Genomic DNA, 18780 nt, shown 5'->3' with positions numbered 1-18780 from the left:
TGTAGTAAATGAGTAACATTTGCAGCTTGGCTTGCAATCTACTTGCTTCCAGATCTTCTTGGATACTTTTAGTAACGGAGCTTTCTTCTTCTTCCGTCTGGTGTGTGAGGCATTCAGTAGTGGTCACAGGATGTGCCCTCACAGGCCAGGTGCTTCCCATCGCATGATACAATGGCCAGCGTTCGTGAAACAAAAAGCCAAGAAAACACACAGCCGGAAGTGACCTCATGTGGCAGGAGATGACTTCACTCATGTTCTTGTTATTTCATTTTATGGGCCTCAAACACTAAGGTTTCAGAAAAATCAGAGCAGAACTATAAAGAAGCAGTGCTTGCAGTCATTTCGTTAAAAACATTGTCCCCACACAGGACAACCCCTTCTTAATCAATTCACCCTGCAGGAAAAACAGTGCCGACATCACTGGAGCAGCGCCGCTGTGGGAGGAGAGCATTGATTGTTTTTATTTTACACCAACAGGCACAGAATGACCGTTCAAAACATGTACAGGTGCTCGGTGCACCCTTAGTGTGGCCAAACATTTAAGTGCACCTTACCCCTACTTGTTTTCCCTCTCTCTCAATCATCCCCCCTCTTTGACTGTCAGCAGAAGGGCAGCTATAGATGGAAAACATGTAGATGGGAAGGTGGACTTAAATGTTTGGCCACACCAAAGGTGCACAGAGTGCCTGTACTTGGTTTGAGCAGTCACTTTATGCTGACAGACTAACTTTAATTAGGATCCTGAAGTTATTAAGCTGGGGTTGCCAACTAGTGAACAAACCGTTTAAGCCAAAATACAGACGTGAATGCAAATCAAAGAAAACATGTGCTATCTTTTCTTTAGGTCACGTTCATATAGAACGAAAACCCACAGCATTTTCAGTGCAGAACATATGGTGTGTTTTACAATACCGATGTACTGATATTTCATGCATGAGCTGCAGAGATTGACATAAATGCATAAAGTGACTTGTGCTGCAGATTTGAAATTCGAAGAGTGATATTTGTGACTTAGTTGCGCCATGTTCAAGAGATTTACTTAACGGTTGCAGATTTGTGATGTCACGATCACAGCGCACACCACCAACGCACAAAATCACCAAACTCAGCGGCTGTGCAGATGTAGACGGCATATGTAGCGGAGCTCAGATATTAGCTGCAGCGGCAAAAACCACTACAGTCACGATGGCTACACTGCAGCCAGTAAACAGAAGCATTGGACTTAAAGGAGTTTTCCCACAAAGTTAATTTTAATCAATAGATCTTTGAATAATAATAAGTTCCACAATTGGATGTGTTTAAAAAAAAAAAACATTCCTGTGCTGAGATAATCTTATAAATGTGCCCCTGCTGTGTACTGTGTAATGTCTGTGTCTGACTGTACAGGGACATGGTCTAATCATACCACATCTCCTGGGCAGGGGAGGAAGCAAAAGAGCATACAGACATTACAGTAGGGGGATCACAGCTGATTCTTTGTGGTGACAGATTGCCTAAAAACAGGCAGGAAAATGTTGTACGTTCCAAAAGGAAATCAGCTGTGATCTCGAGTCTGTCTCCTTTTTGCCGTCCTCCCCTGCCCAGGAGCTGTGGTATGATCAGACCATGTCCTTGTACGGTGAGACGCAGACAGGACATAGCAGGGGCACATTTATAAGATTATCTCAGCACAGGAGCATTTTTTTTTAAACACATCCAATTGTGGAACTTATTATTATTCAAAGATCTATTGATTAAATTGAACTTAGTTCAAGGGAAAACTCCTTTAAGTAGGGAAAGTACCATATGATTTTTATTATTTTAAGGCAGTGCTGGTCAGAGGGCAGAAAGCTACATGTGAAATACCCCTATAAGGCTGGAATACATTTACAGTAGTGGGGACGCAGGGAGGCAGGATTACAGGTCACATATCATTCACAATATAAGGGAGACTTAGAAAAGGCATTCTTCACAGGAAACTATGACAATTTCTGTATATGAATTTGATGTCGGCTATAGACATGGTCAGGTGTCATGGAAATCCCTTCCTAGGGAGAGCTTTAGGAGGGACACAAGAGGTCTCACACATTATGCGAGTGCTGCCTCTGATCGATTGCCGCCCTGGTTTGGTCATGAACATAGACAGAATCAGTTGGTATACAAGGCTTATCCACCCTGCTGATAAAGGCAGAGGCTTTTATTGAATAAGAGAGGAAGTATGATATCGCTACCAAAAGAAGACGTTACAGAATAAAAAGAAGAAAATTACTTAGAAATTATTTCTGACTATGTGGCGGTTCTAAGCCTTAACACAGTTTACTATAAGTCAATACCCTTTTCTTACGGTTTAGATTTCACAAAACTTGTGAAATCTAAGGATAAGGCTATATCTAATTTAAATGAGAATTTATGATAGTCTTATCATATCACATGGCTTAAGGAGTTTCTCATAACCAGCAAACCTATATCCTGTCTTATGGTTTTAAAAGCAGAACTTAAGCTGAGCATACAAAAACAAAGATATTAAAGCTAAATATATACAGTTACAGTGCTGCTCACCATTACTGGCACCCCAAATTTTTCATGGAATGTACAATATCTTCAGAAATAAATGGAAATGTACCAAAGTTATATCCTTGGGATTTTTTAATTAGGGGTCCAAAGTGATACAACAATAAAACATTGCTATTTAACTTTCATGTTGCAATTTCAAAGAAAGAACAGAATAAACAGCATGTGCAGCAATAAAGGCACCCCTAATAATACTTGGTTGCACAGCCTTTGGCATTGACGACAGCCTTCCAACGCTTCTTGTAGCCATCTATAAGCTTCTTGCACTTCTCAGCTGGAATTTTCTCCTTTGCAGTGTATTCAAGCTCTTGAATGTTTGCAGGTTTCTTTTTCCCAATGGCAGATTTCAGCTCACCCCATAGATTTTCAATGGGAATGAGGTCAGGGACTCATTGCTGGCCATTTTATACCAGTCCATTTTCTCTTTTTCTTTTTCAACCATTCCTGTGTACTTTTGGATATGTGCTTTGGGTCATTGTCTTGCTGGAGGCCTCATGATCTTCAACTCAAACCAAGTTTTCATACACTGGATAGGGCATTTCGCTCTAAAATCTCTTGATAATTCTCTGATTTCATGATTCCTGTGATATGGTCAAGGACTTCAGTACCAGACAAAGCAAAGCAATCCCACAGCACTATGGATCCTTCACCATACTTAATTGTTGGTAAGGTGTTCTTTTCCTTATAAGCTTCATTGCGTTGCCTGTAAACAAACTGTTGCTTTGCATTGCAAAAAAGCTCTATTTTTGTTTTATCAGTCCACAAAACATTGTGGTTTGTCAAGGTACTCTCTGGCAAAGATCAGTCGTTTCTTTTTATGCATTTTCTTCAGCAATGGATTCTTCCTTGGCTTTCGCCCATAAAGCTCTGCTTGGTTTAGTGTGTGGCGTATGGTACTTGTTGAAACCATGACCCCAGACTGTTCCAGGTTGGACTTCAGGTCTTTGGATGTTTGATGTGGTGTTTTTTTTCCACCATTCACCAACCTTCGAAGGCATCTCATCAATTTCCCTCTTTCCTCCACGTCCAGGGAGGTTCTTGACTGTTCCATGCTTGGCAAATTTCTTAGTAACATTGCGCACTGTTGAAACTGGGATACCAAGGTCTTTGGAGCTGGCCTTATACCTTTTGAAAGTCTTGTGTTTGCTAATAATAGCAGTTTTGATGTCCTCAGACAGCTCCTTTGTCTTCACCATTGTGACAAAGGAACAGGTCCTGCCATGTGGCTTTTTAAAACACTGAAGTCATCATTCATTGGCTAATTCATATCACATGGGCACCGACAATCACAGGTTAATATCTTTTGTGATTTACCACAGGCAAGTAAAATGTGTTTCCATACCAAATTAATGTAAAGGGTGCCAATACCACTGTCAAATCAAGGTTTTAGGTTTTTCTATTTTTCCCTCCCATTGTTTTTTGCTTTAAATTATCCTCATTTGCTCTTTTGTATTTAACACGAGTGCTCTATACAAAAAAATTGTTTCACTTGATTCATTTTTTCAGGAGATATTCCACATTATGTACTTAAACTTCAGGGTGCCAATAACGATGAGCAGGACTGTAGGTCCCAAAATATTTTTACAGTGACAAATTTTGGCATTTTAGCTGTTTACCAAAACATATTCAAGATACAGTTACAATCAATATGGGCTTAAAGTGCAGACTCTCAGCTTTAATTTGAGGGTATTTACATCCTATTTAGAGTAGGGGCTTAGGAATTACAGATCTTTAATATGTAACTGACTCTTTTTAAAGGGACCAAAAGTAATTGGACAAATATCTCAAAAGCTCTTTAAAAGGGGTTGTCCACTAATAGGACAACCCCTTCTTGATCTAAAGGTTTGTTGATAACATAAAAATGCCTATACTCCCCTCCCGTGCTGGCACCATTCCAGGGGCTCTCGTGCGGTTGTTATGACACTTGAGCCTGGTGCCCAATCAACGCTGGCGTCACTGTCCCCGCCTTCGGATGTATTGAACATCAAGAGGAAATGAGGGAACAGACGCAGCCTTGACTTCCTCTTGATGGTCAATAGAGCTCACAATGAAAGAGAAACAGACCACCATTAGGCTGGGGGAAAAAAAAAAAAAAGAAATCCATCAGAGAGATAGCAGAAATGTTACGAGCGGCCACCAAATCAACAATTTGGTACATTCTGAAAAAAAAGGTCGCACTGGTGAGCTTGGGAATTTAAAAAGGCCTGGACATCCACAGAATCCTTTCCATGGGGAAGAAAAACCACTTCACAACATCCACCCAAGTGAAGAACACTCTTCAGGAAGTAGGTGTTCCAGTATCTAAGACTACCATAAAGTGAAAACGTCATTAGAGCAAATACAGAGGGTTCACCACAAGGTGCAAACCATTAATCAGCTTTAAAGATACAAAGGTCAGATTAGACTTTGCCCAAAAAAAAATCTAAAGAAGCCAGCCCAGGTCTGGAAAAATATTCTTTGGACAGATGACCCTAGGATCAACATGTACCAGAATGATGGGAAGAATAAAGTATGGATAAGGCTTGGAACGGGTCATAATCCAAAGCACAGCATACCCTCTGTAAAACATGGTGGAGGCAGTGTGATGGCATTGGCAGGCATGGCTTCCAATGGCACTTGGTCACTAGTGTTTATTGATGATGTGACTAAAGACAGAAGCAGCCGGATAAATTCTGTAGTGTACCGGGTGATACTATCTGCTCCGATTCAACCAAATGCAGCATGGTTGATGGGACAGTGCTTCGCACTACAGATGGACAATGACCCTAAACATACCGCGAAAGCAACCCAGGAGCTTTTTTTTTTTTTTTTTTTTTTTTTTAGACAAGAAGTGGAATATTCTGCAATGGCTGAGTCAGTCACCAGATCTCAACTGCATCGAGCATGTATTACACATGCTTAACCCCTTCATGACTGGAGCATTTTCACTTTTTGCTCCTCTTCTTCCCAGAGCCATAACTTTTTTATTTTTTGGTCAATATGGCCATGTGAGGGCTTCTTTTTCACAGGACAAGTTGTACTTTTGAACGACATCACTGGTTTTACCATACTGTGTACTGGAAAAAAGGGAAACAAATTCCAGGTACGGTGAAATTGCAAATAAAGAAAGTGCAATTTCATAGCTTTTTTTCTTTTTTTTTCACCACATTCACTGAATGCAAAAACTGACCTGCCATTATGATCCTACAGGTCATTATGAGTTTGTAGATACCAAACAAGTATAGGTTATTTTTTATTTAAGTGGTGAAAAACAATTCCAAAATTTGCTTTAAAAAAAAAAAAAAAAAAAAAAAGGGTTGCAATTTTCCGAGACCCGTAGAGCCTCCATTTTTCGGGATCTGGGGCCGGGTGATAGCTTGGCACACAAAAAAAAAGCCAACATTTTTATTGATATCATTTTGGGGCAGATACAATGTTTTGATCGCCCGTTGTTGCATTTTATTGCAATGTTGCGGCGACCAAGGAAAACTTAATTTTTTTTTATATTGATAGATTGGGCGATTCTGAACTCGACAATACCAAATGTGTATGTGTGCTTTTTAGTTTTATTTTGAATGGGGCGAAAGGAGGGGGATTTAAACTTTCATATTTTTAAATACATTTTTTTTACTTTTTGCATGCTTCAATAGTCTCCATGGGAGACTTAGAAGCAGCACTTGCCTGATCACCTCTGCTGCACACAGGCGATGATCAGATCGCCTGTGTGTAGCAGATTTGTTCACTTGCTATTGCTCATAGCAATCTGGCAGTGACAACCACAGGGGTCTCCTGCAGATCCTGGATTGTCATGCCAACCCATTGGCGACAAGCGATCATGTGATGGGGTTGCCAATGACGTGCTTCCCGGAAGCGTGAGTTAAATGCCACTGTCAAAAATTGACAGCGGCATTTAACCGGTTAACAGCCGCGGGTGGATCGCGATCCCACCCACGGCTGTTGCGGGCACATGTCAACTGTATAGCTCAGCTCACGTGTGCCCGGAAAGGTGCAGGCTCATTGCCGGAGCCCGCACCAAACAGGGAGATCTGACGTGGGGCGTACTATTATGCTCCACGTCAGAAAGGGGTTAAGATAAAACTTAGTCAGTTGCAGTAAAGGCCTGGTAAAACATCACAAAGGAGGGAACCCAGTTTTTGGCGATGTCCATGGCTTCCAGACTTTAGTCAGTCATGGACTGCAAAGGATTTTCTACAAAGTACTAAAATTGACCATTTTATTATGGTAAAGTTAATTTGTCCAATTACTTTTGAGCCCCTGAAATAAAGAGGCTTTGCAGAAAAATGGTTGCAATTCCTAAACCTTTCACAGGATGTTTTTGTTTAACCCCTTTAATTAAACCTGAAAGTCTACACTTCAATCTCAGTTGTTTCATTTTAAATAAAAAATAGTGGCATGCAGAGCCCAACTCACGAAGATTCGGTTATTGTGAAAATATGTCTGGACCTAACTGTAGATACAAATTGTGTGAGTGATAACCAAAGCCAGCTATAAAACATCAACCATAACACAGGTCAGCCTAAAAACCATAGGTATGTATGCCAAAAAAAGCTTGTAAAAAGTCATATGGAAAGCAAAATGGCAAAGAACAGCTGTTCTATAAAAGTAAAAATTCAGTTCTTACATCAAGAAGTGCTTTCACTATTATTCTCCCTGTAGTCACTAAAGCCATAAATCAAGCTATATAATCCACCATCTTGGCCGGAGGTTGATCAGGATTCCTTCTTCCCAAATACCAGTGGACCTAAGCCTAAATCCCACGCCCTTAAATCAGATTACATTTAATGAATTTAACTTTGTTTAAAAGCAACAAGTGTTCCAGCAGAAAACCGGCGATAAGAGATCCACGCAGTGGCTCCAGATTGTATATTACAGTCCATGTCTGTGACCTGCGCATTGTCACAAGGATCCAAGGAAGGCAGCCAGAAACATTTCAATGGAATAAACAAGATGAATTAGCGCACAATCAACAGGAAGAGCTGCTTGAAACACAATAATCTGGCCGGAGCTCTTGTAGGGGCAAGACGACAACGGAAGGAAAGGGGGGACTCCTGCACATCGCTACCCACCGCAAGCCAGTTATCACATTTAACCCTTTCTCCAATTCAGACACATATAGCTTTGGGCTGTTTCCAGTGTCATGTTGTAGGGCCAATTAAATAAAAAGCTCTTTGCATACGGTCAGGTCCCAGAAAGGACTCTCACTTATACCAATGGCATTGATTTTGCAGAAAATAGGTAAAAAGATTTCACATATGCTGACTGCATAGATAAAGTAGTTAAACATTCAGTATCTGCCTCGCATGCCGGTAAGAATCCTTAAAGGGGTTGTCCAAGGAAAGAAACAATGGTCTGCTTTTCTTTTCCAGAAATAGTGCCACTCTAGTATTTAGCACTACAGCTCAGCTTCAGTCACTTGAATAAGACCCCAGATATCACATTTATAGACCAGTAGATGGCCCCTCTATGACAAGTGGTGGTCCATAAAAGACAATAAGCAGCATACAAGAAACATATACTCAACCTTAACTTACCAATCTTGGCTGTTTATGGCATCCCCATAGCCTGGAGTATCTACAACAGTTAAGCGAAGTTTCACTCCACGCTCCTCAATCTCAACGGTTGAAGCTTCAATCTGAACCGTTCTTTCAATTTTCTCTAGTGAATAAATAAGGGGTAAGATGTTATTGTTATATACTGTATGTGCAACTAATTATATTGCACTGGGAACAGCTTAACACACATATTACAAAAGAGAACTATACAGATCCAGAAACATGTACTTAAAGGGAACCTGTCAGCAGGATTGTGCTAAGTAAACAACAGGCAGTGTCAGGCTGGCGTTGTTACACTGATTAAAATGATACCTGGTTTGAAGAAAACCATCCTGTGGTTGTTGCAAATGGGCTCAAAATAAAAACAAGTAGCAAGAATTGGATGCACAACTTTTATTTAAAGGGGTTGTCCGCCATCTCTTTTTCATTTGGTCTAACATCTGGAGTGGATGGACACTGAAAACAGTTACCAAGGTCAGCCTCCGACGCCCAGCTTGGTTGTGTCTACTTAATAGGACATCAGATGGTTTCCTCGCCAATTCTGTCACTACATATAGCAGTTTCTCCACGGCCAATGCAAGTCCAAAATTATATCCTATACTTAGGATAGAACAGGGTTTTTCAAACTTTTTCTAGAGTGACTCATCAGACCGAGCAAATAAATGCCGGTGTTTAGAAGTCTCAATAATTGTTAGTTCATATTTGCATTAAAAAACATATTTCTCGATTTTCTTTTTTTTGTCTCCTGAACCCAAATATAAAATTATAATAAGTACAGAATGAGTCAATTATGTTATTAAACTAGAGATTAAAAAGGCCTGTGCAGCTTATAATCACTTCAATGAAAACTGCCTCCCCAGGTGTGGCCTCAACAACTAACTCCGGCTTTAATGGCGAGTCCTGCCTCACAGTTTGAGGTCTCATTCTTGTGCCCATATTTTGTCTCGTACACAAAAAAGGTACCGTTGGGAACAGTATTTTGGACCAGAGTTTCATCAGTGATTGGTCAGTGTGTCAGTTTGTACCATCAATGATTTTCACGTACAGATAGATAAATGACAAAGCTTTGCCTATTCGTAGCAATCTTAATGCAGACTGCACACTGATGCCATCCATATTTCACAGACCCATAGACTTGTATTGGTAATTTTCATTCGTGCTGACAGTAAAAAAAAGGACACGTGTCCCTGGTTTTTGCACAGAAAAATGGTACGCAAAAAAACAAAAAACAGGAACATGATTGTGAACAGCCCCACAGACTAATGGATATGTGTTCTATCCGTGGACAACACACAAAGAACAAGTACGTGCAACACTGACGCCTGAATGAGGACTGAGAAGAACGGGAAATGAAGAAAGCTTACTGATTCCTGGAATGGGGAGGGTCTCGGGATCGCTGGGTGTCCCCTGCAGTCAGAACAGGGCCCTGGATCCCGGGGATGTGGCTCTACAGAGCTCGTCTTGAAGGAAGTGGAGGTGCACATGCACGACTTCTGCTGTGTTAATTGTCTATGGGGCTGTCATATATCTGACCACAGTCCCTCTTTTAATGTCTCATTTGTTTGGGTCTGCAAGGTCTATATAAATAGCACGGGAAAGGCGGAGGGAGGGGGTAGATGGGGAATTATTAAATGCAAAACAACCAGTCAGTTATAGAAAGAATTTCAAAATGTAATAAAATGTTTTAAGTTTTATCAGTTAATAAACTAAGTAACTACATAAAAGTAACATTTCCTATAATTTCATTGGGAGGCCATTAGTGGTTAATGTTTATCCAGTGAAACACGGTAAAGTTTTTACACTACTACTATAGTAAATGTTAGTATAAAGGAAATGTACAGGATATGCACACGTATGGAAAAGTTTAACAGAAAGACACTAGTAAGAGGCACAACTGTATGACAAAACAGGGAAGGACAGATGCATAAAGTATCCAGGATGAAAGAAATGTCAGCAAGTACCTGCAGCTCCGGGTATATATCGCTCAGGATACAGATCAGTAAGGAACAAACTGTTGATCAAAGTAGATTTCCCCAATCCGGACTCTCCTGCAAGAAAAGATGGGTTTTCCATGTAAACATGTGTTACCATATATTATACAACAGGAAACAATATGAACACATGTTCTACATGCACCCTTATCTGTAGGCAGCATGGTATATAGCTGAAGGGGCTGGGGAGATTAACATATAGCTGTGTGGGGAAATATTCAGTAAAACATTTTTGGTCAGAATGCAGTCTGTGAAAAACAGGGACAGCACTCGGAACAATGTTATTCAAAGGGGCAGTGCAAGTGAGCAATTCTTTACATTGACCCAATCTGCAAGCGGAAAAAAATACAGCTTGTACTAGTTTCTTCCGTAAACTGGATGAGACTCGCCCATTCAAGTCTATGAGAGCATGTGAAAAAAAAAAAAAAAAAAAAAATCAGATGCCATACGTAGACACAGTATAGCAACATTTAACAGATACATTGCAATTCTGTAACGTAGGAAACTGTAAATGGTCCTGTAAAGGATTAATAGCTGCTGTGTGAAAAGTGGATTATGAATCACACGATTATTTATAGGCTCGTGTGAACCTACCCTAACTTGTATTTTACCCATTTAAATCTCTGCTCATCCTATGGTTAGGAGTCCAGTGGGCGGTCCTTATCAGTGATTCCTTGTATGAGTGTGCAAACAGCAGTGAGTCACTAAGTAGGACCGCCCACGGGACTTCTAACTATAGAATGAAAAGAGATGTAAATTAATGAAGTAAAATATATCCTGGTTATCTACCCATAAAGCTATATAGCATCTCCTTTAATAAAATATGCTGCCCATAGATTACATAGCATATTTTAACTGTTGTTTTCCTTTACAAGGAGGCCAATAAAACTAATACAAGGAATGAAGACATAGATTTGCAGTTAAAACTTATTGTCTAACAATAAAATAAAATTAACTCCTTCCCCTAATTTTCATCTATTAATGTAGCTATATTTATACATGAATGATGCCAAAATTGGACAGGGTGGGTACAAACTAGCCTAAAAGGTCAATGATTAGGTCAGAAATAAAGAGCAAATGTAGGAAAAAGTCACAATAGAAAAAAAAAATGTTATAAAAATGTTACCCAACTTACCAACCACCATAAGGGTAAACTCAAAACCTTTCTTCACAGATTTCCTATGAACCTGGTTGGGCAAGTTTGCAAATCCCACATAGCCGGCAGAGTCTGAGAACTAGGAAAATAATAACATTATTGTGAAAAGTAAGATTTGTGGTAATAGACTATTAGAACCACCACAGGAAAGGTTTACATAAAATAATAGAAAATACTTCACTCATGTTCCGAGGTTCCCCACTAATCTCTACATCCTTGTTAAGTTTCAACATACAGAAAATGGAGCTGGAATTCCTGAGTAATCATTGCCAACACAGCGATTGGCTGTGTGTCATTTTCTGGGTCAAGACAGGAACAGAAAGTAGGAAACTTTTGGGATCTGGGCAGTAATGGAAGGAAAATGGTGGACTAAGTGAGGTGAGTAAAAGCAGAACCCAGGTTATGAAACATACAGGTGCATCTCACTAAATTAGATTATCATCAAAAAGTTAATTTATTTCAGTTCTTCAATACAAAAAGTGAAACTCATGAGGTATTAGTTTTGCTTTTTTTTTTTTCAAATTTTATGTTCCTAACTAGGAGCCATGTGAAATTGTATGGGTGTTTTCATTTAGTCAAAATATTCTGAGCCACTGGTTAAAAGCTGGACCTTCCACACAACCCCTTTAGGGAGCTTGGGTCTATTACAACAGCACATACCTTAACCTTCTCTCCAGTTTGAGACATACTGTATTACTTGAAGTAGGGGACCTACAAACAAAAATTAAAATAGCAAGTTTTCAGAGCATGATCAAGACATATGAATGTATACATACATTTCTAAAAAAGCCTCAGAAGAAGAAACACAAAAGATGTGCAAGCACAGATAAGTAAAGATGGGTGTACATATGCCGACTCCGAAATATTCAAGGAACATTAAAGAACCTCATTTAGCATATAAGCTCATGGGAGTCTTAAGAATGCTTGTTAATCCAGTTCATTGCCTGGATGTCTTCAATCTGACCCCCGCTCCATGCCTTCTCTAGTCCAAGATTACATAGCAAGAAGCTGTTTATTTCACTCTGCTATGCCTTTTCTTCCGCCCTACACCACTACAGTAGTGATGAGTACTATATTTACTATACGTGTGCTCCGACCTTTGCCCCTTCTTCACTCTAATCTACCCTCTGACCTTGTACTCCTGAATTTGGGTGATCCCGTACTCCATATGAATATTTGTTCCCCTTCTTGGGCCAAAACAGAGAAAAGAGGTGAACTAGTTACGTTTTAATGAATGGGATCTTAAAAACAGCATTGACCTAATGCATAAGAATGTGGTCATTTACATTTAGATTACAAGTCTGTAAAACGTTTCTATAGGAAAGACAACATAAAACAAACATATAAAGCGATACATTTCTACAAGTGTTCCAAGTATATTTCCTAAAACCATTGCTTTAAGAAAAATACCACCACAATGGTCCATCATTATAGAATGTACATAAAATATTATTTTACTCTTAAATATATAAGATATATAATCCGCCTAAGGGGTTTCAGAACCTCGATACATTCCAAATCCCCCAAGAGATCTGAAGACATAAACATCTAGTTCAGCGACGGATTATAATAATATCGTGCTCCGGTGGGGTTTCTCCTACACTGTGGAGTCAGCAGTATGTCAGAGATAAATGATAAAGAAAAGCCACTTCCCCACTAAAGAAATAAAAATATACCGTACATTAATATAAATCATACCTCTGTGCAAATGAGGACGAGTTTGCACTGATATTACATGACTATATGTATTGTTTTATTATATTTCTTGTACTAGTCTACTTAATGACCATTACACCATTATAAACCACCATAAATAGTTTTCTAGCAAGTGTCGATTGGAACACAATGCTAACAAAAGGCACCAACAGAATAGTCTCTATTGCACTTGTATCTGACTATGCATAAAGGTCTTTTTCCGCTCCGAAACCCGCCTGAAAAAGCGCTCTAAAGAATGAACAATGTAAAAACAACTTGCTATTCATATGTTCTGGTGTCTTTTAACCGCTTTAGTTTCCAAAGCAGTAAAAAAGTGGCCTCACCATTCTATAGGAATCTTCTGCTTTGAAGACCATGTATACTTTACAATAAAAGCCAATGGGAAGGCTCTAAAGCATCCGTCTGAGCACTTTGCCAGCGTTTTTTTTCTTGAAAAACGGCTAGCAGTTTTTTTGATTGTAAGGCTTAGTGCCCACGATGCAGAAATGAAGCATCTCCTTGGCAGAAAAACGCATGGGGTTTTTACATGCGTATTTGACGCGTTTTTGCTATGTGTTTTTCCAATGCATTGTATAGGCAAATACGCATGCGGAAACGCACAATAATTGGTCATGTCCGTATTTTTTCGGCAAGTAAAATCTGCGCAGAAAAAATCCTGACCATGTGCACAGAACTTGCAGAATGTCATAGGAAGTCATGGGATAAGGTATGCAATGCGTTTCTGGAGCGTTTACGCACTGCAAATACGCACCAAAAACGCATCGTGGGCACACATCCTAAAGGTAAAAAAAGGGTCCAGTAAAATGCCAGCATTCAAAAATCAATTGGTAAAAAACACCTAGCAAACAAAAATAAAGGCTAAAAAAGATGCTTCAGGAAAATAACAAAAAGACCAAAACAAATGCTGTGTCCATTTTGGAGGCGCCCGAGTCAGTATAAAATGGACCGACTCATTCTCTTAAAATATATAATAAATTGTGTGCAGTAGTACAATGCAGATGTGCTGTAAATCTTTTCATAAGAATTTGAGAAAGTTATGAAAAGTCCTATAAATGTCTGTTCTGTTCCTGATCTAAGGATCTGGGCTTTTAGTTGAGATGAATCTGTGCTGCACTTTATGTACACGCTCAGTAGTGAGGCCGTGCGGAGGAGTCAGGAGTCAGGGAAATTGAGGAGTCTTACCGACTCCACAGCCCTGGTTTCCTGAAGTGTCTTTATATAAAATCTGTATTCATATTGGATATTTGCGTGTCTATGCACTAGCACTTTTTATAGATCTCAGACCTTTATATAGGAGGAAATATTCCTGCTCTGGTAACTATGTGTATTTAAATTATGCTACGTGATGTGAATATGCACTAGCACTTTACTTTGATTTGATTTATATACTGAACAACAATTATACAATATTTTGGTATCAGAGTACATCTTAATAGTTGCATATCATTGAACTTCTCCCCCTGGACATTGCTTTTTATCTCCCTGGTTGTGAGCCCCTTGTTTTATAGTTATTGGTCTGATGTCCGTAATCTGTTATCACCTGATAATCAAAATTAGATTTTACTGACTCACAAGTTATGATCGATTTGGGTTTGTATGGTCGTTTTTTTTCTTCTTCCTCCCTGTCATTTTCACTGACTGCAGACACTATCCAGGTTTTAGCATGCTGGACTAACTATGTATACTACATAATTTTGTTACTTAAGATTATACATAAAATCCACAGCCAAACATTTTTCCCTTGTTCTACTTGTCAATCACTGATAGCCGCACTTACATAGTGATACATAGTTTGTAAAGCCGAATAAAGACTTGCGTCCATCAAGTTCGACCTGTAAGTTCTGTAGTTGCTAAAGTTGATCCAGAGGAGGGCAAAAACCCCAAATGATTTAGCCAATCTTCACCTGAGGAAAAATTCCCTCCCGACTCTGAAACCAGCAGTCAGAATAAATCCCTGTATCAACCTACTATTTTATTCTATTTTTAAGTATATGCAGAAATCTGCCTGGTATCTAGAAAAGCATCCAGTCCCCGCTTGAACTGGTGTAGTGAATCCGACATTACCGTCTCCTCACTCAGTGAATTCCATATTCTCACTGCTCTTACCGTAAAGAACCCCTTCCTATGCTGGTGCTGAAACCTTTTCTCTTCCAGTCTTAGTGAGTGCCCTCTTGTTACCGTAATATCCCTCCTTTTGAACAAATCCCGGGCAATGTCTCTATACTGTCCCCTAACATATTTGTACACATTTATTATGTCCCCCCTCAACCTTCTCTTTTCCAGGCTGAATAGTCCTAGTTTTGCCAACCTCTCTGGGTATTGCAGTCCCTCCATTCCCCTTATTAATTTTGTTGCCCTCCTTTGTACCTTTTCAAGCTCATTTATATCCTTTCTATATATTGGGGCCCATAACTGAGCACAGTATTCCAAGTGTGGTCTGACCAGTGCTTTGTACAGTGGAAGAACAATATTCTCATCCTTTGCAGCTATACCTCTTCTGATACATCCCATTACCCTGTTTGCCCTTACAGCAGCGGCCTGACTTTGGGCACTCCAATTTAGTTTGCTATCAATCAAGATGCCCAAGTCCTTCTCCATCTCTGAATTCCCCAATGATTTCCCATTCAGTGAGTACTGGTGACTTCCATTTTTCCTTCCCATATGTATGACCTTACATTTCTCCTCGTTAAACCTCATTTGCCATTTAATGCTCCACCTACCCAGCTTATCCAAATCCCTCTGAAGGTCTTCACTATCCTCTTTTGTATTAATTGTTTTACATAACTTTGTGTCATCTGCAAATATTGATATTTTACTATTTATCCCGTTGACTATGTCGTTAATAAAGATATTAAATAACATTGGGCCTAGTACAGACCCCTGTGGTACCCCACTAGTGACTCTTACCCAATCTGAGTATATTCCATTTATAACCACCCTCTGCCTTCTATCCTTTAGCCAGTTAGCTACCCACTTGCAGACATTTTCCCCCAGCCGCATCATTCTCATTTTGTATACCAACCTATTATGTGGCACGCTATCGAACGCTTTTGAGAAGTCGAGATACACGACATCCACTGGTTCCCCCTGATCTACTCGAGAGCTAACCTCCTCGTAGAAGTCAATCAGGTTTGTTTGGCAGGAGCGATTCCTCATGAATCCATGTTGGTTCGGGGTTAATAGATTATTAGCGTCAAGATGCTCCATGATTGCCTCATTAATAAAGCCTTCAAAAATTTTGCCCACAACGGACGTCAGACTCACCGGCCGATAGTTTCCGGTGTTACTTTTCGCTCCCTTTTTGAATATTGGCACTACATTCGCCTGTCGCCAATCAAGTGGTACAGACCCAGTCTCAACAGAGTCCTTAAATATAAGATATAACGGTCTGTCTATCACATTACTTAGTTCCCTTAGTACCCGTGGGTGTATGCCATCAGGTCCTGGTGATTTGTTTATTTTAATGTTACTGAGGCGTTTCTGTACCCCAGCTTGGGTTAGATTTGTCATACTTAGTGGAGGATTAAGCTTGTCACTTCTCATTTCGCTTGTTAGTTCTTTTTCCTTTGTGAAAGTTGACGAAAAAAATTTATTTAATAGATTAGCTTTATCCTCATCTTTCTCTATGATTTTGCCTTCATCACTTTTTATCGGTCCAATATTATTCGATTTAATCCTTTTACTATTTATATACGTAAAGAACAGTTTGGGATTTGATCTACTTTCCCTAGCAATACGTCTCTCTGTTTCCTCCTTTGCTATTTTTATTTGTTTTTTGCAGGTTCTCGTTTTTTCCTTGTAACACATTAGTGCCTCCTTACTGTTTTCCTGTTTTAATCTCTTGAATGCCTCTTTTTTGCTATTTAACGCCCCTTTTACGTTCTTGTTCAACCATATTGGTTTCCTCTTATTTCTGGCCCTTTTATTCCCATACGGTATATACCTCTCGCACTGAGTATTCAGAATTCTTTTGAAGGTTTCCCATTTACTATTCGTATTTCCTTGATTAAGAACTTTGTCCCAGTCTATAAGTTGAAGGTTTTCTTTCAGCTGATCAAACTTCGCCCTCCTAAAGTTTAATGTTTTAGTTGTTCCCTTATTGATAACCCTACTGAAGGGCATTTTGAAATTGATAATATTATGATCGCTATTACCTAGGTGCCCCCCTATCTGTACCTCAGTTATTCTATCAGGCCTATTAGTCAATATTAAGTCCAACACTGCCTTCCCTCTCGTTGGTTCCTGCACTAGTTGGGAGAGATAATTATCCTTGATATTTGTCAAGAACCTTTTTCCTTTCTGCGATCTACAGGTTTCTGTTTCCCAGTCAATATCCGGGTAGTTGAAGTCCCCCATTACAATCACCTCATTATGTTTTGCTACTTTGTCTATTTGTCCTAATAGCAGTTTCTCATTCTCCTCTGTTATATTGGGTGGCTTATAGCAGACCCCCAGTAATATTTTATTATTATTTTTTGCCCCCTCTATCTCTACCCACATGGACTCGACCCCCTCTTCTCCCTCTCCTATATCTTCCCTTAGTCTGGGCTTTAGACGTGACTTTACATATAAGCAGACACTTAACACGCGCCAGCCAGGGGTTCGTCACAAGTCCCGCCCATCGGCACCCCGTCACGTCTGCCAGAATTATACTCATAGGAGATCGTGATTTTTGCTATACATAGCATGGCTTAGCCCCGCTATGTGTAGCACAGGCGATCAAGTCTTCAAAAGTTGTAAAGAATATTGAAGGAAAAAAAAAAAAAAAAAAAACACAAAAGTTCAAAATCACCCCTTTTGCCCCTAATATAATATAATATAATATAATATAATATAATATAATATATATATGCTTCGCTCGGTCCCGGCTGCCAGGAGAGGTAGAGTGAAGGACCTGCCGACGTCAGCGCAGGTCCTTCATTCCATCGCGAAGTGCCGGGAAGCACCGCGGGCCGCCAGAAGGTAAGCATATATTTATTTATTTTTATTTTTTTTTTTACAGCTTTTTTTTTAATGGTACCTGGGTGTGGAGGAGAGTCCTCTCCTCTCCTCTACACCCGGGTACCATCTGCACATTAGAAGGCGCCAATTACACAAGTACAGATGCAGTCTTGCGGAATTGGCACGTTGTAATGCAAGTCAATGGCGGCGAAAAAGCAGCACTTCCGCAAAATAACTGGTAGTGCTGCGTTTTTTTCCGCAATGATAATCCGCAGCAGAAATTTCCGCAGCATGTGCACAGCACATGCGGATTATCATTGGGGAACATGGCAGGCCTTCTACCATGCATTTTTTAAGCGTTTCTGCAGCGTTTTTGCCGCTGCGGAAACTCTTAAAAAACACATCGTGGGCACACAGCCTAATTTTTCGGGGAGAGGAGCACTTTAAAGATACCATATATGACAACATAAGACACAAAATGGACTGGAGTATTTACGAAGTACATATTCTGTCTACATTTAATGCCTCGTTATATACAATATCAAAAAGCATTCCAGCCTCAGCAGGAGACCCTTCTGTATAACATAATTTCCTGTCCTACATCACAAAAGAAAATAATGCAACAAACCTACGTGAGGTTAAAGGAAGAGGTACAATAGTCAAACTTGGCACATAATAGCACTCTACATGAGGCAATTTTAATCATAGGTTTCCAGCTCAAAAGAGCTGTAAGACCACACAGGAATGTGCTGCACACCCGACAGAAAGCTGGATACACACACCACACACGGCTGCTCCAGCTAAAAACCTGCCACCATGCCTAAGTACAATTGTTCTAGCCAAGTAAAAAATATTATGTGATGGTCAAAATACA

At 39.8% G+C, this 18780-nt stretch overlaps 1 protein-coding gene across 1 annotated transcript in view; it reads right to left on the bottom strand.

Annotated features, from left to right (window-relative positions):
* The window catches only part of LOC141259374 (septin-2A), a 96926-nt gene that overhangs the window by 51066 nt on the left and 27080 nt on the right, over positions 1–18780 (bottom strand). Inside the window, exons 2-5 of the mRNA XM_073675270.1 lie at positions 11910–11960; positions 11229–11328; positions 10064–10150; positions 8082–8205 (exon numbers count right to left, since the gene is read on the bottom strand). Of these exons, the coding sequence (XP_073531371.1) occupies positions 8082–8205; positions 10064–10150; positions 11229–11328; positions 11910–11936 (338 nt within the window). The 5' untranslated portion in view covers positions 11937–11960. The remainder of the gene's footprint in view (positions 1–8081; positions 8206–10063; positions 10151–11228; positions 11329–11909; positions 11961–18780) is intronic.

The sequence above is a fragment of the Phyllobates terribilis genome, unplaced genomic scaffold (assembly GCF_046119375.1).
Source record: "Phyllobates terribilis strain yellow unplaced genomic scaffold, ASM4611937v1 Scaffold_1__5_contigs__length_1240528914, whole genome shotgun sequence".
NCBI lineage: Eukaryota > Metazoa > Chordata > Amphibia > Anura > Dendrobatidae > Phyllobates > Phyllobates terribilis.
The sequence above is the reverse complement of the archived record's forward strand: the minus strand, read 5'-3'. Positions and strand labels throughout refer to the sequence as shown.